This window comes from Phascolarctos cinereus, unplaced genomic scaffold, assembly GCF_003287225.1.
Source record: "Phascolarctos cinereus isolate Bilbo 61053 unplaced genomic scaffold, phaCin_HiC Scaffold_4;HRSCAF=312, whole genome shotgun sequence".
NCBI classification, from domain to species: Eukaryota; Metazoa; Chordata; class Mammalia; order Diprotodontia; family Phascolarctidae; genus Phascolarctos; species Phascolarctos cinereus.
This window is the reverse complement of record NW_027555847.1, coordinates 631,942,607-631,963,675: the sequence shown is the minus strand read 5'-3', so window position 1 is coordinate 631,963,675 and position 21,069 is coordinate 631,942,607. Positions and strand designations below refer to the sequence as shown.

At 39.9% G+C, this 21,069-nt stretch overlaps 1 protein-coding gene across 1 annotated transcript in view; it reads left to right on the top strand.

Annotated features, from left to right (window-relative positions):
* Window positions 1–9,147, top strand: part of ADCY8 (adenylate cyclase 8) — a 361,487-nt gene extending 352,340 nt beyond the window's left edge. The window contains 1 exon segment of the mRNA XM_020997906.2: window positions 8,567–9,147. Within this exon segment, the coding sequence (XP_020853565.1) occupies window positions 8,567–9,054 (488 nt within the window). The 3' untranslated portion in view covers window positions 9,055–9,147.
* Window positions 9,148–21,069: the final 11,922 nt, after the last annotated feature.

Below are 21,069 nucleotides of genomic sequence, written 5' to 3'. Positions count from 1 at the left end.
AACATATGTGCATATATGTAAATATATAACATTTATATGAGTGTATATATAACATTTATATATAAGTATATAAATATGTTATGTAAATATACCTATATGCTTATATAAATATATTTAAAATAAATCTAATCTTTCAATTGGTCCTCACAATAACCCAGAGAGTTAGGTGCTATTTTTATGCCCATTTTACAGATGAAGAAACTGAGGCTGAGAGTAGTTAAATGATTTGCCCAGGGTCACAGAGTTAGCAAGAGTCAGAAGCAGGATTTGAACTCATGTCTTCCTGACTCCAAGTCCAGCACTGTTGGTCCTGAGTACATAGGAGACATAAAATAACTGTTTATTTAAAGTGAAGCAGTGAAGCGAGGTCCTCTGCCTTTACCCATTATGCCAGAGGCCTCTTAGACTATGCTCCTTTATATATAAAGGGAGCCTTCCCTGCCAAACAGACTAGGGGAAGGTCATGGTTTTCACAGCTTAGTCCCAAAAGGTCCGCGTTCTTCCAGATTCAAAACCCACAGAATTCTAAAGAAGAAAAGGCCTTTAGAGGTTATCCAGTCCAAGTCTCTAGTACAGGCTGTCTCTCTAATGTGTTTGTAATTAACCTATAATACGTCTAGTGAGAAAATACCAGAGAAAAGGAGAAAAAAAAATAATCAAAGTGCTTGGCATCAAGACCAAGCAAAATTATGAAGAAAGCAAAAATGTTAGCAACTCCGCTTCTTCCTGGAGACGCTTTGCAGCCTCCCTTTTACCCATCAGTATACCCCTATCCTGTACCACCCACCCAATGCCTGCTCTGATGAGTCCACTAATTTGATCAATTGAGTAATACTTTACATGACTCATTTACAGCGTTTACATTCTCTTGGGAGACACAAAAAGTATATAATAATAGCTATTATCATCATTATTATTTAAAATAGCATTTATATAGCACTTTAAGATTTGCAAAGCTCTTTACAAATTTTATCTCATTTTATCCTTACAACAATCCTGGTAGATAGGTGTTATTATTATACCCATTGATGAGGAAACTGAAGTTAAGATAAGGAAACTAAAGTCCAGGCCACATAGCTAATTTGTGTCTGAGAGTAGATTTGAACTTAAGTTTTCCTGACTCCAGATCCAGGGACCTAATCACTCTACCCACTTCACTATTTACACAGATAGGTATATACAAAGTAATTTCAAGAGTATCTAGCACAGGGGCAGTTTGGTGGTGCAGTGGATAGAGCACCGGCCCTGGAGTCAAGAGGATCTGAGTTCAAATCTGGCCTCAGACACTTCACATTCACTAGCTGTGTGATATTGGACAAGTCATTTAACCCCATTGTCTAGCCAAAAAAAAAAAAGAGTATCTAGCACAGCTGACTAAATGCTTAAGAAAAGATTGGGTAGGGGGCAGTTAGGTGGCACAGTGGATAGAGCACCAGCCCTGGATTCAGGAGGACCTGAGTTCAAATTCAGCCTCAGACACATAACACTTAATAGCTGTGTGACCCTGGGCAAGTCACTTAACCCCATTGCCTAGCTCCCCCAAAAAAAAAAAAAGATTGGGTAGCTAAGTGGTACAGTGGATAGAGCACTAGGCTTAGAATCAGAAAGATTCATGTTCATGAGTTCAAATCCAGTTTCAGACACTTACTAGCTATATGACCCTGGGCAAATCACTTAACCCCTTTTGCCTCAGTTTCTCATCTGTAAAGTGACCTGGAAAAAGAACTAGTAAACTATTCTAGTATCTTTGCCAACAAAACCCAAAATGGGGTCATAAAGACTCAGGCACAACTGAAAGGACAGAACAAGCACTGGAAAACACAATTTCCAGATGCATTATCATAGCTAGTTAGCATTTATATAGTGCTTTAAGATTTGACAAGCATAAGTGGCTCAGTGGATAGAGTGCTAGGCCTTAAGTCAGGAAGATTCCTCTTCCTGAGTTCAAATCTGGAGTCACACGCTTACTAGCTGTGTGACCCCAGGCAAGTCATTTAACCCTGTTTGCCTCAGTTTCCTCATCTGTCAAATGAGCTGGAGAAGGAAATGGCAAACCACTCCAGTATCTTTGCCAAGAAATCCCAAAAGGGGTCACAGAGAGTCAGACATGAGTGAACAACAACAATAAATTAATTAAATTGAACTAGAGATTCTTTAAGGTTCCATTTAATTCTATGATCGATTAGCATGTAAATCTCACAGAGTTTGATTTGGGCCTGAGTTTGGGGTGCCTGCAATAATGTGAAGGGCTTACTCTCTCCCAAACTGAAATAAGCTGCTCTCCTTGAGGTGGGGGTGAGCTCCCCATTACCGGAAGTCTTCAAGCAAAAACTAGATGACCATCTGTCAGAAACAGTGAAGCACCACTTTAAGCTTGAAATAGGGAGTGAGTCAGATGATCCCTGATGTCCGCTTCAGCTCTGGAAGTAAACTTCTCTTATTCTTGTCATCTCTAAGGCCCCTTGTGAATCTAACATTCTGTTGTTAGGTGGTGAGCCTTTCACAGTTTGAGTTTGTGCCAGGCTTCATCACTCTCCGAGGATAGCCCTTGCTTCTAGCTCAAAAATGCTGTGATTATGTGAGGAAGTCCCATATGGTGACTCCCAGTAGGGTCCATGAAGCTATTACTTCTTCACTGTCACAGTCCTCCTCAGGTAGACCCACAAGCAGCCCTGTTTTCAGACTGGAGCCTTTCATCCTTTGCTGTTTCTCCACACGCGCCAGTCTATCTGAGCTCTGGGGATGACCTTGGAGGAGGCGCAATGGAGACCCAAGTGAGGGTTCAGCTTCTGACCCTGTGGCTAAGAATAATCACAGTGAATGACAATTCTCAAACTGCATGTGACTTCCCCAGCTCTCTGCATGTTGATGAGCCAAATCTGAATCACTGGCTGCCAGCTAATCATTTGCATGTACAGGGAAAGCAAAGAACTCAGCAATTCAAATCAATTCCGTGAGCATCCTTGACAGTCAAAACAAGAACAAGGCACTGCGCTAGATACTTGAGATATTTGTTGTTTAGTTGTCTCAGTTGTGTCCAACCTTTCATGACCCCGTTTTTGGAGGGTTTTTGTTTGTTTGTTTTTGGCAAAGATACTGGAGTGCTTTGCCATTTCCTTTTCCAGCTCATTTTACGGATGGAGAAGCTGAGCAAAGAGGGTGAAGTGACTCGCTCAGGGTCACACAGCTAGTAAGTGTCTGAGGCTGGATTTGAACTCAGGTCTTCTTGACTCCAGGCGTGGCACTCTATCCATTGTACCACCTTGCTGCCCTAAAGTATTGTTGTTGTTCAGTAGTGTCTGACTCTTTGTGACCCCATTTGGGGTTTTTTTTAGCAAAGATACTGGAATGGTTTGCTGTTTCCTTCACCAAGGCACTTGAGATATAGAAACACAAAAATTAAAGGGTCTCTGCCCTCAAGGAGTTTACATTCTATTGGGGGAATACAACAAATAGATAACAACAATAATTGTTTTTTTATTATTATTATTATTATTAAAAATATCATTTATACAGGTTTGTAAAGCACTTTACAAATATTGCTTCATTTTACCCTTACAACAGTCCTGGAAGGTAGGTGCTATTATTATCTCCATTTTACAGACGAGGAAAGTGAGGTTAAGTGGCTTATTCACATCACACAGCTAATAGTGTCAATTTTTTCTGACTCCAAGTCCAGTCCCCTATCTGCCACGCCATCTAGCTACCTACACGAGTAAGTATATACAAAGTAATTTGAAGAGGGAAGAAGTATTAAATGACTGGAGAATTACAGAGATATAGGAACTGAACATGGAAGGAAGCCAGGGATTCTTTGAGGCACGGGGTATGAGAGAATGCATTCTAGCTATGTGGGAGCACTTAGTACAAGGACACATGTAGAGGGGACGGCCCCTCACCGGTGAGAGGCAGTGATGTATAGTATTTAGTAGGCTGGGGCAGCAGACCAGGGCAAGTCACTTCACCCTGTTTGCCTCGGCTTCCTCACCTGTCAAATGAGCTGGAGAAGGAAATGGCCAACCACTCCAGCATCGTTGCCAAGAAAACCCCAAAGGGGGGGTCACAAAGAGTCGGACATGACTGAGCAACAACAGATTTAGTAAGCCGTTGGCAGCCATGCCTTGAAGCTTAAAGATTAGGTTAGACGTCTTTCAGATTATCAGAAGGAAGTCAGCAATATCTGGGTTCTATGAAACAGTTAGCCCAATAAGAACTGGCAGTTATATAACATGTTATACACATCATCTCATTTGAGCTCCTCAACACTATGGGGAGGCACAAAATGCAATCTTTAATTCACAGATGACTAAGCTGAGGTTCAGAGAGGCAAAGACTCACCACAAGATGATAGAACTAATCAGGGGCAATGGCAGGACTTGAACCCAGCACTTTCAAATCAAAGTCCAAGGCTTTTCACACTGTGCTTTCCCCATTCTGTGATTCTCTTTCTATTGGACAGCTAAGTGGTGCAGTGGACAGAATGTCTGGGCCTGAAGTCAGGAAGACCTGAGTTCTAATTTGGCCTCAATTACTAACTCTGTGACCCTGGGCAAGTCACCCAAAAGCTGTCTGCCTCAGTTTCCTCATCTGTATAATGGGAATAATAATAGTACCTACCTCCCTGGGTTGTTGTGAGGATTAAATGAGATAATAATTGCCATGTGCTTAGCACTGTGCCTGGAGAAGGAAATGGCAAACCGTTCCAGTATTTTTGCCAAGAAAACCCTAATGAGGTCATGAAGAGCTGGACATAACTGAAAAACAATTCAACAGCAACAACAAAGATCCAGTCCAATAACAAGTGACATTTTGATAGCTCATTATCAATATTATCTCTGAGCCTCAGATAAGTCCTGAGGATGCTGTGTAGAGGCTACAACTATCATCACCCCCATTTGGCAGATAAAGAAACTGAGGTAAAAAGAGTCATAATTGTGATCACATAACTAGTAAAGAAGAGAAGCAGGATTTGAACACAGGTCTTTCCCGGTTCCAAGTCTAACATTCCTTCTGTTATATTATACTTTCTTTAATCCAATGCAGGAATTCCTTCAACAACATCGTAAGCAAATAAGTATCCTATTTCTCCTTGAACACTTACAGTGGTGGAGAACTCACTATTTATCTGGTACCTGCCAATCACCAATCATGATGACAATAATAATAGTGATAAGTTCGCATTTATATAGCACTTCAAAGTTACTAGCTGTATGACCCTGGGCAAATCATAAATGTGATCTCATTTGATCCCCACAACTTCATGAAGTGGGTTCTATTATTATCTCCATTTTATAGATGAGGAAATTGAGACTGAGATTAAATGACTTGCCCAGGGTCACACAGTAGCAAATGTCTGAAGCCAAATTTGAACTCAATAAAAGCATCCTTGTTTTAAAATAATAATTTAAAAATCAAGCCTTTCTCAAAACAAACTCAGAGAAAACTCTTCTTAGGGCAAGTCGTATTTGTTAAAATCTTTTCCAAGTTAGCCTTTTCCATTGTTAGATGGGTCTGATTATTAGAATAGTTTCTGGATATCACATTGGAATCTTCTTCCCTAGAATTTCCACATGTTGTTCCCATTTCTGTCAAGAAAAGTCCTATAACTCTTCTCTTTCAGATTTAAAAAGAAAGCTATCATGTCGTTTCTAAGCAACTCCAAGGTAGACATATTCAATGATAGACTATAGTCATATGGTTTATGTCTGGAAGGCAGCTCTGAGGTCATTCAGTACTCTGACTTAGCAGATGAGGAAACTGAATCCCAGAAAGGGGAAAGAGTCCCTTCATCTGTCTTTGGCGTGGTCTCCATTGCCTGCAACATTGCAAGCCTCCCTCTGGATTCCTTCTGGCTGGTCATTGTAACTCTTAACGACAAGGTTGTGAATCAGCCCAATAGCTCGTTTTGGGAGAGAATTAGATTCATAAAATGTTAGTTAGAAGCAAACATCCAGAGAGATCATCTAGCCCTACCCCATTATTTTGCAGATGAGGACCCTGAACTCCAGATTATGCCGGTTAATTACCTGTGGCCACATAGCTCATTAGAACCTGTGTCTGTTGAGATGGGAGAAAGTTGATCCCATGATGCTCTTGACCTAAAGATATGACTGCTGAGCCTCTGGCTCACCATTTTGCATTGTTTATGTTTCCTTTCTCTCTAGAAGAAGCAGGATGGCAGAATAGAAAACTAGCCTTGGAGCGAGAAAGATATTTCTGACACATACTGGCTCTGTGACCCTGGGCAAGTCACAACCTATCAGTGCCAAAGGCATGTGTCTAAAACAATAAACTGCAGAGAATTTGCAGTCTGTATTGGTAGACAGACTTTTGGCCTCTAGAAGACCCAACAGCAGCATCTAAATAGTGCAGTAGAGTGCTAGATGTGGAGTTCTAGTGAAATGAATTTTAATAGAACATCAGACACTACCTATGCAATCCTCAACAAGTCACTTCACCTTTCTCAGCCTCCATTTCCTCATCTGTCAAATGGGCATCAATGAAATACCAGGTAAAGTAGTTTTCAAACTGAAAGCACTCTCTAAATGCCAGCTAGATCAATGAAATCACAGGAATAGTTCTTTCTCTCCTGCCTTCTAAACTCATAGACAGCAAAATTTAAACAGAAGCAAAAATGTAACCTAGGAAAAAAAATATGCCAGGTGAACTCTGAAAATGTGTTCCTAAGATCACAACTAGCCCTTAAAATGTTACATTATTGGCATAATTAAATTTTCTCAGCAGTTGGAAAATTCATTCCTCCCAATTCTTTATAGTCCTCTTCAACTTATAAATAAATATGTCAGAAATTCATATATCCACAAAGATGCAGAGATAGAAGCCATTTAACAATGTTGCCTTCACATACTTACATAAAACATTTTCACACTTTGAATCATTTTCCCATCCAACATCTCAGTTAGTTCTCACAACAACACTTCAGAGGTAGGTAGAACAGGCATTGTGATCCATATTTTACAGATGAAATTACTGACTCTCAGAGAAATTAAGTGACCTGCCCAAGTTCACACACCTAGTAAGTGACTTAAGAAGGCATGGACTGTAAGTTCCTGACTCCTGATCTGGGGTACTTTCTTCTACTCCTTCATCACCTCCCAGCAATACATGGGTATTAATAGTATTTATAAGTGGGTGTTTGAAATGATCATGGTTTTCAATTGAATTCAACAAAAATGGAGGGAGGGAAAAAGGAAGAGAATAAACATTTATTGAGCACCTACTATTTGCCAGCACTGAGCTAAGCACTTTACAAATATTATTTCACTTGATCCTCAGATGGATTAATCACCCATTTGGTACAATTTTATGAAAAATTCTGGATAAACAGATGCAAATAAGACATAGTCCCTGCCCCTCGAGGAGTTTAAAATTTGGGAGATAAGACATGCATGCAAATAAAAAGAGTATAAACCAGTCATCATTAAAGACATAGCACCAGCGTCACATCACCTGACACAGGAATGTTGAGAGACCATGAAAGAAAGAAAGACACTGGTGTTGCTGACCTTGTAACACAGTCATCATCTCCTATCTTCCTAGTGTAGCCTGTGTCTAAGATGGGGGTTCTTAACTTTTTTTTGTATAGTGGATTTATTGGACAGTTTGGTGAAGTCTCAGAATAATAATTGGTTTTTATTTTATTTATTATTTTATTTATTTTATTTTATTTGTTTCTATTTTTTGTTTATTTGCTTTGGGGGTAGGGATTTGAAAAAAATACTAGACTTCAGTTAGAGGTTTGTGAAAATCCAGGCAGCTAGGTGGCACAGTGGATAAAGCTCCGGCCTTGGAGTCAGGAGGACTCGAGTTCAAATTTAGCTTCAGACACTTGACATTTACTAGCTGTGTGACCTTGGGCAAGTTCCTTAACCCCAATTGCCTCACCCCTCAAAAAAATATTTTTAAAAAAGAAAAAACTCAACCAAAAAAAAGAAAAGAAAAGAAAGATGATTTTTTTTTTCCCCATCCAAGTTCATGGACCTTCAGGTCGATAACTCATGGTCTAAGGCATCAGGGACCTTGCAACTCAAATACACAAGGTTTTCCCAAGACAAGAGAGAGAGGGAGGGAGCACCACCCCTAAAACCCAGAGCCTCCAGAGCTACATGGCTTCACCATAATCCTCACTCACCTGGCTGGATCCCTTGATCTCTCTCTTGTCATCACATCCATCTCTACACCCAAGGCATCAGAAACAGTGAAGGATCAGGGGATCATGGCTTTATAGAGGGGAAAGGGACCTCAGAGGGCATCTAGTCTAACCTCCTCACTATAGAGTCAACACCGACACAGAGGCCCAGACTCTCCTTAATTTTCAGAGCTACCTGCTGGCATCCTCAAAGTTTTATCCCAGTTTTACAGATGACAATATTAAAACCCAGAAAGATACACAGCCTCAATGGGGCCACTGGCAGACATGGCTGCCTTCCTTTCGCATAGATTCATCATCCTTTATTTTTACTTACAGTAATAAATAAAGACCATGGAGGTACAGAGATGGGAGAAGCCACTTCTAAATTCGTTGCCCTTCCACTTCCTTTTGCAGGTATCAGCCATGGATCTGTGGTAGCAGGAGTTATTGGCGCTAAGAAGCCACAGTACGATATCTGGGGCAAAACCGTCAACCTGGCAAGTCGTATGGATAGCACCGGTGTCAGTGGCCGGATCCAAGTGCCTGAGGAGACATATCTCATCCTGAAGGACCAAGGTTTTGCTTTTGACTACAGAGGAGAGATTTACGTCAAAGGCATCAGTGAACAGGAAGGAAAAATCAAAACGTATTTTCTTCTGGGAAGAGTACAACCCAATCCATTAATCTTACCACCAAGAAAACTGCCTGGACAGTACTCCTTAGCAGCTGTCGTCCTGGGACTGGTTCAGTCACTGAACAGGCAAAGACAGAAGCAAATACTCAATGAGAACAACAATCCCGGCATTATAAAGGCTCATTATAACCGACGGACTTTGTTGACTGCCGGTGGTCCCGAACCAGCAGTCCAAGCGGAAGGCGTTGATAAATCTGACTTGCCATAATAAGCGTTTTCTTTGCGTTCCTTTTTTCGTATTTCTTTTATATATGAAAAAAATAAATACACTAATAAAAAGGTTTAATTTTTTTTAGAATAAGGATGCTTTTACTGATGTTTGGTGGGTACCAGATGGAAGAGGCCAGTCACAGAGTCGTGGAGTGAAAGGGACCTCTGAGATCACCTAGTCTAACATCCTCATTTTGCGGATAAGTGAACTGAGGGCTGGAGTGAAGCAGCTTGCCCAGACAAGTTAGTGGCAGAGCCATGATCAGAGCACTCAAGCCACTGAACCATACTGCCTAACAAAAGTTGGGTTTGGCGGGGTTTTGGAGAGGTTTTTTTAGGCAATTGAGGTTAAGTGACTTGCCCAGGGTCACATAGCTAGTAAGTGTCAGTGTTTGGTCTGAGGCCGAATTTGAACTCAGGTCCTCCTGACCTTCAGGGCCCATCCTCTATCCACTGCACCACCTAACTGCCCCAACAAAAGTTTTTTTTAATCACTTTTTTTCTAGTCTCTAATTTTTGTTTATGACATTTGAAAACATATAAAGTAGATTGCAGTTGCAACAAGGATAGGTCTAGTTTGAGCTTAGATCATATCCCAGCAGACCCTTGAAAATAGTAGCTTTTGCAATAGAAACATAATTGGCAAGTCTTCAGCGAAAACCAGATATGAAAGGAGACATAGGGAGGTCACAGCTGACTACACTTTCCAGGCTGTAATTATCGATAACATTTCATGCATAAAAGCCAAGGATTATTTGTGTGCAAACTCTTGCTCCAAGTAGTGATACCTGGACTGTAGGAGTGAATAGTATTTCAAAATCCGAAGCAATAATAACAATCCCTGAAATATAAGTGACACTTTATAGTTCCTAAAGCATGCTCACATTATAGCATCTCCTTTGATAAGGAAAACGTGTGGAGTGGAGAAATCTAAGAGGCAGGAGCTATGAGATAAGACATAGAAAGATGCTGGGAGCCTGTTACAATTGAATGAAGAACGTAAGGAAATAATTTCTGCATCTATATAAATGTTGGTTCAAGCATGGCCTTAAAGAGACCATTACTTGAATAAATTCTCAAGTATGGGTGAAAGCCGCTTCAGAATGCATTTGATATACTTGATCTATTAAAAAATGACAGGTAAACTCAAGCATTATAAACCCATCATTGCTTTTTTTTAAGATAACATAAATATTTGAGCAAAAAAATAATTATATCAACAATAATATATTATTCATATGACACTTGACAGTTTTTGGTGCATGTTCACAAAAATCACCTCTCTTGAATCTCATAATAATCCTGTGAAATAGTGAAAAGAGGCATTGCTATCCCTGTTGTACAGATGAGGCTCAGAGAGAAGCAATGTGGATAAATTCACATGTCTGGTATTGAAACTCAGAAACAAATTTGGCTCAGTTTCAACCCAACACATCAGACAGAGAGATAACCCCATGATAACAGGAGTATTTTTTTTTTCAGGCACACAAAACTCAACCATGCATTGATTACTTAGGGGAAATTTTAGCTCAAAAACAAATATCGCAATCCACAAAATTATTTCTTTTCATGAAGAATTTGTTTTAACATGAAAACCCTAGTACTACCCATTCATATACTAAGAATACAAAGGTGTTAGTTATGGATTATTCCATCTCAGTGTTCTAATAGATTATTTGGAAGTCTTACCCAGAAAAAGCCTCGGAAATGAAGGTCCTAGTAGTCCAATAAAAGTTTTCAAGAGCTACCAGGGAAAGAAGTGGGGAAATATTTCAGCCCTAAACACCTAAAAAGGCCTTATTGAAAATTAAAAAAAAAAACTTCACAAACAGATGGTTCTACTACCACCTAGAAGAATTCAGCTTCCAAAAAGTTTTGTCCAATTAGGGGAAGAATATAAACCTCTAATCCCAAAATGTTCAATCAGGTTAATGCAATGCCAAGAGTTCTGGATTTTGAGTTAGAGGAGCAAAGCTACATACTATCTATGTGATGTTGGCCAAGTCAACTAACTTCTCCAGGTGTCAGTCTCCTCATCTAGATGACCTGTAAGATAAGCTACAGTTCTAAACCAGTGATCTCATGGCCTATGTCCAGACAAAGGAAGACTTTATTTCTAATTAAAAGTTCTTCACTTTTAATAAATTCTGGTCTGGCAAAAGATTGCTCACATGTTACACATCAAAGATTTCTTGGAGATCATCTAAGTCCAACCCACTCCTTTGGAGATTAGGAAACTGAGGCTCAGAGATATAAAGCCATTTGTCCAAAGGCACACAGAATTCAAGCCCAGCTTCTGTAACTTCAGAGTTAGTATTCCCTTCATAAAAGGTCACATACCCCTACCCACTTCATCCCAATATTTTGAGTTCACCAAAGGTTCCTTCCCTTTTCAACTCACAAGTACAATCTTTTCATTCTCTGGTCACATGGTATCACCAGAGGGGAAGAAGAGGAAAAAATGATTCTATCCTTCTTACCACATTTTGCCTTCCTTCCCTCATGCTTCATGAGACATGATTTCAAAAGTCGCTTTACCAAACAGGTTACAGACATTTTCTAGTTTGTCAGAGTTTTCTAAAAAAGAAAAATGGTGCTTAGAATCAGACACAATATTCTAGACATAAACTAACCAGAGAAGCATGAAATATGATTAACACCTCCTACACCTGGACACTAGTGCTGCCCCAAATTGCGTGCTTTGGTGGCAATATCATCACGGTGGGATACTTGTTTCCACTTCCTCATTGCCTCCCCATCAAGAGAGAGACGTTAATATTATGTATATCTAAAATGAAATAACATTTGTAAAGAGCTCAGCACGGTGTCTGGCACACAAGAGGTGCTTAATAATTGCTTATTTCCTTCTCAGCCTCAAAGGTGGGTGTTTGAAATGAACTGGAGTTCTCACTATAACACCTCAGACAAGGGATCATCTAGCATTTGGTTGGACACCATCAGTGGTGAGAAACTCAGAATTCTCTACCTAACAAGGCACTCTATTCCATTATTCAACTGTTTCCATTGTTTAAAAAAAAAAGTCTTTTAATTTATATTGAGCCCTATCATTTACATCCCAGATCCTAGTTCCAGCCTCTGAGGATAAAAAAACCCTAATCTAACCCCCTTTCCACAGCACAAGCCTTCACATTCTTTAAGATCCCTATTACACACCCCTTGTCTTCTCTTCTGCAGTACAAACAGCTCCACTTTCCATACATGAACTCCACACAGGATAATACTGAGTCCTCCCAAACTCCGTGTTCCCTGGGCACATTCTAGCTTGTTAACATCTCTAAAAATGTGGTTCACAGAACTGAACAGAACACCCCAGATATTTGTCTCTGGTCATTTGGTCTCTCCTCACTGCACTAATCCCGCCAGCCCTTTCCAGAGGATTTCATTAACCTGCCAGGTACTCCCAGTACAAATGGCTTGTCCAATCTGCTAATCTAAGAAAGTCTTCCTAAAGCCACAGGCATGTTTCTTATTCCCATATCAATCATTACTTACTCTCTGATCTACTGATTTCATTTATTTAAGGAGCATTAAATGCAAGACTACTGAGGAATTAATATCACGTCCATTCCTGAGAGAGCACTAAGTTGGGAATCAGCTGAAAAAAATGCACTTGGCGGAAACTCTAACCTTGCCTCTTTCCCTGATTGGCCTTGCAGAGAAGACATCTTCTCTGATCTTAGAAACACCAACACAAGTTTAAACCTAAGTTTACTCAGCAGCATCAAAGTGACTAAACCAGGCTACCAGTCTAGAGAAAGTTTTGGTTTAGCAAGACAAAGTCCTAATCTCAAGACGAACTTCACAAATTACAATAATAGATAATATCATAGGTAGCATCTACATAGTACTCTCAAACATTTTACAAATATCATCTTCATAACAATCAAAAATCATCCTCATAATAACCTGGGGAGGTAGGTGTTAGTATTATCTCCATTCTTTACATATGGGACAACTGGAGAGACAGGTTAAGTGACTTGTCCAGGATCACACAGCTAGTAAGTATCTGAGGTTGGATTTGAACTTAGGTCTTCCGTCTTTAGACCTAGTGCCCTATCCATTGCACCACCTAACTTCCCTAAATATAACAGTTAGATATTCTAACTCTCCGCTTATTTAGCTACCAGGCCAAATGAGACCCCAACTGAGAGTAGAGAGATTCCCACCTAAAATTTTTAGCAAATATGTTTTGTCTCATTAGCTTACATAAGTGAACTAGGGAGTCAGGAGGGAATAACCACTTGATCACCACTAATGTTTTTTTTTTAATTGTACTGAAAGTTGTCTTCAAGAATTTGAAAGGCTATCTCAAGGAATAGGAACTAGATCTTCTGACTGTTCCTGGGGTCAGAACTTAAAGCAATTGCAGAGATTGCAGTCAAGTAAATTTTGGCTCAATATACAGAAGAAGGAAAAAAAAGGTAGTGTGGCATAATGGATAAGAAACTGACCTTGGAATGAGGAAGACCTAGGTTCAAAGTTCATCTCTGACACATGTTAACTGTGCGATCCTTAGCAAGTCACTTAGCCTCTCTTAACCCCTTAACCAGGCAACTTTCCAAGTCTCGGCTATATGTTATAGATTGGGTGGAAATGTGCATTAGGTAGAGAGAATTATATATGAAAAATACATGCTATGTAATTACTTACAACCTATGCTTGACTCCAAGATACATTAAAAATGTGTGTATACATATATATGTATATGTATATATAGTAATATGTGTAGAAAAACTTTTTCAATGATAAGCACTATCCAAAAATATAATTGTTCAGTTCTCTGTCACTAAAAGTCATCATATAGAGCCTGGACGGCCCCTCTTGTCAGGGGAATTATAGCAGAGATTTCAGTAAAAATACGGCTTGCACTAGATAATCTCAAGGTTCCTTCCTACAGTGGAGATTCTGGGATTAGGGGAAGTTGAAGTCTATGAAAGGACGTACTTTGTCTGGGAGGTGATGGGGAACCTGTGGCCTTGAGACCACAAGTGGCCCTCTAGGTCCTCAAGTGTGGCCCTTCGACTGAATCCAAACTTCATAGAACAAATCCCCTTAATAAAAGGATTTGTTCTATAAAGCTTGGACTCAGTCAAAAGGTCACACCAAGGGACCTAGAAGGTCACATGTGGCACCAAGGCCATAGGTTCCCCATGGCTGGCCTGGGGTTAATCAAACATAGGTAGTAAGTAATGGAGCCAAGATATCTTTCCACTGTAACACATTCTTCTTCTTTTACAAATAAAAATGTGAAAAAAAGCCATTTGATCCTCACAACTTATACATAACCTTGCATTTTCCCCAGCAACTTTTTAGGAAGTCGTTCTCTACCAAATTCAAAATGATCAAAATGATTAATAAGGGGAATTTATTGCAAGTCAATTCAATTCCACAAAAATCTATTAATCATCTTCTATGTGCAAGGTACTGCTAGGCCAGGAAGACACAAGGGCAAAAATGAGTAGTCTTGACCTCAAGGGATCTACATTCTACCAGATAGGGTTGGGGGTGAAAGGTAGGGAGAATACACGTACCCAGATCAGTAAATATCAAGTATATACAAAACAGTTTCAGGAGCAGTGGCATATTAACAACTGGGAAAGACTAAGAAATGTCTCCAGTATGAGGTGGCACCCAAACTGAGCCTTGAAGGAAGCTGGGGACTCTAGGGGGTAGAGGTAAAAAGAAAGGGCAACCCAGGCTTGAGGGAAAGCCTGTTCAAAGCCATGGAGGTGGGAGAGAGAATATCACATACAGGGAACAGCAAGTAAATCCATTTGGCTAGAACAAAGAATGAGTGGGAAAATAATTTGCAATCTCTGAGATGGTATCTGTCCTATAACCAGAACATATGACTAAGTGGATGGTTAATGAACACCTAGAAAAGAAAGTCATGACCACAAAGAACCAACATGATTTCATCAAGAATAGATCATAACAGATGAACCTTATCTTATTTCTTGAAAAGATTACTAGATGGGTAGAGATCAGGGTAATGCTATAAATATCATTTACCTAGCTTGAAACATTTGGTAAAATTCTCATTAAATTTTGCAGACAAAATGGAGAGATGCAGACTAGACAACAGTTTAGTTCAGTAGATTTTGAACTAGTTGAATGGCTGGACCCAATGAGTAACTATTGACGCATTGCTGTTAAACTAAAGAATGACCTCTAGTGATATGTTCCATAGATCTCTGGTTGCTTCTGTGTTGGTCAACATGTTTATCAATATCTTGGATGAAGGTATAGAAGACATGCTCATCAATTTTGCAGATGACACAAAAAGAGTAGGGAGAGCTAAAGCACTAGGTGATAGAATTTGAAAATGACTCAGTAGGGTAGAATGGCGGGCCAAATTAAAAGCGAAATTCCATAAAGTATAAAATTATACACTTGAATTCAAGTAATCAATCTCAAAAAAGTTCAAGATATGGGAGAGGGGCCAGGCATAGCTAGAAAGATGTTTGTCTGAAAAAAAAGATCTAGAGGTTTAGTGGACTACAAGTTCAACATTAGTCAACGATGTGAAATGGCTACCAAGAAAGCTGATACTATCCTAAGCAGTAATAGGAGAGAGACAATGTCCAAAACCCTGGAAGTTCGAATTCTGCCATACCACAAATTTCTGTGCCATCCCATATTTCTGATCAGACCCCAAATGGAGTATTGAGCTCATAGCTGAATCTAGAGCATATCTGGAAGGCAACCAGGATAGCAAAAATGCTTGGAAATGACACCATGTAATAGAGATTAAAGGAATTAGAGAGAGAGATTCATGCATTTGAAAAATTTATGGAGAAGGGGAAATGGATGTGTCCTGCTTGACAGAGGGTAGAACAAAAAGAAATAAGTAGAAACTGAAGAAAATCAGAGTTATGTTGCTAACAATTAGAGTAAGTTAAAAGTTGAATGGCTGTCTCAGAAGGCAATGAATTTTCATTGACTTGGAATTTTCAAAAGAGATGAGATGATCATTTGTTGTAGATGGGATTCTCAGTCTAGCCTAGATTGGATTAGATGGCCTCTGGAGTCCTTTCCAATGCTTAGACTCCAAAATTCAGTAATTCTGTGAAATTCAGGAACTTATTTGGATCCCTTATCACCCTCCATGACCAGCCAAATGTTGGAATTAGCAAACTCTTGCTCATTGCTTCCGTTTCTCTTCTAACAAGTATATGTTACTTCTAGGTCTCCAGGGGCAATTGGCCATTTAATTTGGAGATACATGATGTATTTCTTTTGCCTATTTGAATACCCTGCTTCTGGAAGTGATATTACCTGAGGGTGATTGGACTGATTAGGATGTAAGCCACGGGACTAGATCCCTTCCCCTGAATCTGATTATATTCCATTATTATGCTATCTTGCTGCATATGTGAATTGTGTCCCAATTTAATAAACTACATCTAAAGGACCTGGCTTACCACTAATTATTCATTTACTAGAATATAAAATGAGGTCTGAGGGAAATAATATGCATTAGTAGTTGTAACATGTAAGAAAAAAAAAGTATGCATTTCTTACCTAATCTATAGGCTCTTGATCCCTCCATGCTTCTCAGGGTGGGGGATATAGTGGAAAGAACAGGGCTTAGAGTCAAAAAGACTAGGTTTGAAAACTCACTTTGATTACTGGTTATTTCACCAAGGTCAAGTCATTTTAACTTTCTTCCTCTTAGTTTCCTCAATTATAAAGGAAGAATAATATATTTGTGGGGCAGGTAGGTGGTGTAGTGTATGGAATGTTGAACCCAGAGTCAGGAAGACTTCTCTTCCTGAGTTCAAATCTGGACTTCAATATTAATATCCTTATGACCCTGAACAAGTCACTTAACCCTGTTTGTCTCAGTTTTCTCATCTGAAAAATAAGCTAGAGGAGGAAATGGCAAACTACTTCAGTATCTTTGCCAAGAAAATCCCAAAAATGAGTCAAAAATCCCACAAAGAGTCAAACATGACTGAAAAATGCCTGAACAACAAAATAACATTTGTACTACCTACTTCATAGGCTTCTTAGGAGAATCAAATTATACTTATTTATTTAGTTTGGCTCTGGTGGGCAAAACAAAGTACAAATCGGTGGAAACTACAGGAAGCCAGATTTTTAGTGCCACAAAAGGAAAATCTTCCAAAAAATTAGAACCCTGTAAAAATGGACATGGCTGTCTCATGAAGTGGTGATTTCACTGTTGCTAGAGGTCTTCAAAGGCATGTCAGGTAAACGTTTTGTAATACATTGCAGAGAACTCATACTTTGAGCAGAAATACTGTTATGTATCAGGGAGATAGAGACTACAATTGTCATTTGAAGAATTAAAAATGTTCTTCACACCCGAAGACAATGGACAAGCACACAGTGGGTGGGAGCAAACTATAAAACAAATTCCCAAAAAATGGGAATCACTAAAATAAATTGGAATCAAAGATACTATCAGGACAGCATATCCAAGCCAATCCAATAAACATTTATTAAGGGCCTACTATATATCAGGCACTATGCTAGGTGCTGGAGATACAACTAATAAAAAGGATAGTCCCTGTCCTCAAGGAGCTTACAGTCTAAAGAGGGAGACAACACACAAAAGGAGGCAAGAAAGCAGTGGGTATCTTGTTCTATGCAGTTGAAACTAGGCAGAGCAGCAGATGCAAAGTGGAGATCAGTCTCTGCACTCTATAAAGGAAGGTACTGGGAAGAGTTTGGTACTATACTCTCCAGCCCTCCAATCAGAGTGAAGAAGAGGCTGAAGGCAGTAGTGTTGATCTAGGCTTGAGTTAACAATATGGTGGTGAGTTTAGAAGTGATTAGCTTACCCTGGTTGAGGGGTGGGGGTAGGGGTTTAGAACCTCGTCCCCTAGAGTTGAAACCAGCAGAACAGCAGATGCAAAGAGGAGACAGGAGAAGATAGGCTATTCACATGGCAAGAATGAGGGATGACAGATGGACCGCCATAATGTATCAGAGAAAAACAAGGCAGGCCTCTAGCATGTTGGGTGGACCCTATATGGCAAACTCTTGGGATAACACAGACAAAAGTTGCACAAGATAGCCAAGCATAAATGAGTTCCCATCTGTATTTGGGGAGCAACTCCCCAACTGATGAGGTCATAGATCCATTAGAATATTTAAGTAATGCAGTAGCATTGCTTCCCAGAGAAGCAAGGAGTTACCTTCAGAATTGATCTTTGGGTTGATAGTAGCTGAGAAAAGTGACTTCATCTGGAAGGAATATCACAGATGAATGTGACCTTAGTGGGTCCAAACTGACAGAGGGACTGAGCTGACTGTGTCCCAAAAGTACTGGGGGGAAATGTTGTACTTGGTTTTTGCTATATCTTTGAAATAAAAATTCCTTTGTGTAGAGGGCCAGCTTTGGGGAGTTGGAGGGCTTAGGCCAGCCCAGGTCTTACCTGCAGTTTGTACTAAGCCTGACAGCTCTGAAACTCAGGATGTCGGCTCACCACCCCCCTGTTCCGTTTCTTGAGAACAGGATGCAGGAAGGGAGGAAACAGATGGGGTACAGGACAAGACACAGAAAAGAATGTAACAGACAAGGTACAAGGAAGTAAGGAAATCACTTAATTAGATTTTGTACTTTTCATAAGTAATAATGTCACTATTGCTTGATCCAGTACAATATAAGCCTGAACCCTCAGATCAATAAACAGAGTTTGTTCTTCACTGCTCTCACCTGGCCAGTGATTCTTTCTCTCTTCACACTCTGCCAGCATCAGACCACAGCCGGGGACGCAGGCGCTCCCGGCACCTTTGTGAAATCTAATTGATGTGAAGTGGTGAAACAGAACTATTCTCTGGTGGCTAACCACGGGGGAAACACAACCAGAGAGGGCTTGAGCCAAAGACAGTAGAGAAGACACATTCAACATCCCTCAAGATACCCTAGAACCCTGAGAGTAGTCTGTTTGAATCTGGGAGAGTGAATCAAAACATACTTGTTACAGCTAGAATATATAATATTGCATAAACACATTGGAGAGCTAGAAACTAAGTCTTGGGTGAAACCAAGGAAAGAAGTCATCAGGGACCAAGGAGACGAGGGAAATCTTCATGAAGGAAGAGGCATTTGAGTTCTGTTCTAAAGGATAACAGGAATTCAAAAGTTGAAGAGAGGGAGGAAACATTTCAGTCATGGAAAAACGTTAGCAAAGGCCAGGCAGTTAAGAGAGAACAAGCCATATTCACAGGTTCAAATGAGATAATACTTATAAAGCTCTTAGCACACTGCCTGGCATATAGTAGGCACTTAATAAATGTTTTCTTCCTTCCTTGTTAGTAGGCTCTAGGAAGAAAATACATTGGATCTCTCTGATTCCCTGGTCAGAGGAAAACAGGCCATCTTAGCTCAGGCTGCTATAGTTTCAAGTGTGTTGTAAAACTGAGCTTAGTCAAAAATTCTGGCCTCAGACAGAGTCAAGACCCTTAAGGCTACTGAGTAACAACTACAAATAAGATTAGGCTATGGTCAGGGCCAGCTCTCCTTTAATGGTCTAGCAGCTGACTTTGCAAAGTATAAAAGGTGTGACAACAGTTCATGCCTCTATAGCCCTTTAAGGCTTATAAAGTGCTTTTCTCAGGATGGTTCTGCGAGGCAGGTAGTACAAGTATTCTTAACCTCATTTTATAAAATGATAGCAGACATTCACAAAGTGTTTCACATAAATTACCTCATTTGATACAGCAGTCTTGTCAGGTAGGTTGTATGGGTGTTATTTGTTATATCTATTTTAGAAAAAATGAGGTCATATCCATTTTAGAAATAAATGAAATAATATTTATAAAGTGTTTTGCAAAACTTAAAGCACCATCTAGGTAGCTATTACTATTTTAGCTATAATGTTCTGTTGTTTTTCAGTCATGTCAGACTCTCTGTGACTCTATTTGGAGTTTTCTTGGCAAAGATACCACAGTAGTTTACCATCTCCTTCTCCAGCTCATTTTACAGATGAGGAAACTGAGGCAAATAGAGTTAAGTGACTTGCCCAGGGTCACACAGCTAACATGTGTCTGAGGTCAGATTTGAACTCAGGAAGATAAGTCTTCCTGACTTCTGGCCTGACACTCTATCCACTGCACCACCTCACTGTTTCTGTTATTGAAGATGAGGAAACTGTGACTCAGAGACATAAATGGCTTGTCCATAGTCACACAGCTAGTAAGTGATGGAGGTGGGATTTTAATTCAAGACTCTCCAAGTCCAGCACTGTTTATGCTCTACCACACTGGGACTCAGAAGGTAAAAATGACTTGTCCATGGTCACACAGTAAGCATTAGTCAGAACTGGCCTTTGAATCCTGGCATTATGGTGAGAGCTAGAACACTGGATAAGGAGTTAGGTGACTTAGGTTCAAATGCCATCTCTATTATTTACTTGGCAATCAGTCAATAAGCAAATATTTATAAGTATTTGCAAAGCACTAGGGATGCAGGGATGAAACAATCCCTGCCCTCAAAGAGCTTACATTTTAATGACAAGTCAATCCTCCTTTCTAAGGCTTTTTTCTCATCTGTAAAATGAGAGGATTAGACCAGATGGTCTCTCTAAGCTGCCACCCTTCCTGCTGTAAATCCAAAAATCCTATGACTTTAAATCCAGCCGTCTTTCCACTATATCACACTGCCCTCTGTGGTACTTGAAAAAAGTGCTAGGCCAGAAGTCAGAAAACTTGCTTTTGATTCCGGGTACCATAACGTATTTCCCTCTTGGATCACTGCCTCATCATGGCAGAGAGACTTGCATAGCTCAATGAAACTATGAGTTATGTCACGCAGAGTTACCCAAGAGAGATAAGTCATAGTGGAGAGTTCTGACAAAAGGTAATCCACTAGAGAAGGAAATGACAAACCACTCCAGTATCTTTGTAGTACCTTGGACAGATTTCATGAGATAGTAGAAGACAGAAGGGCCTGGAATGCTATGGTCCAGGGGGTTACAAAGAGTTAGACACAACTGAACAACTGAACAAAACCATGACA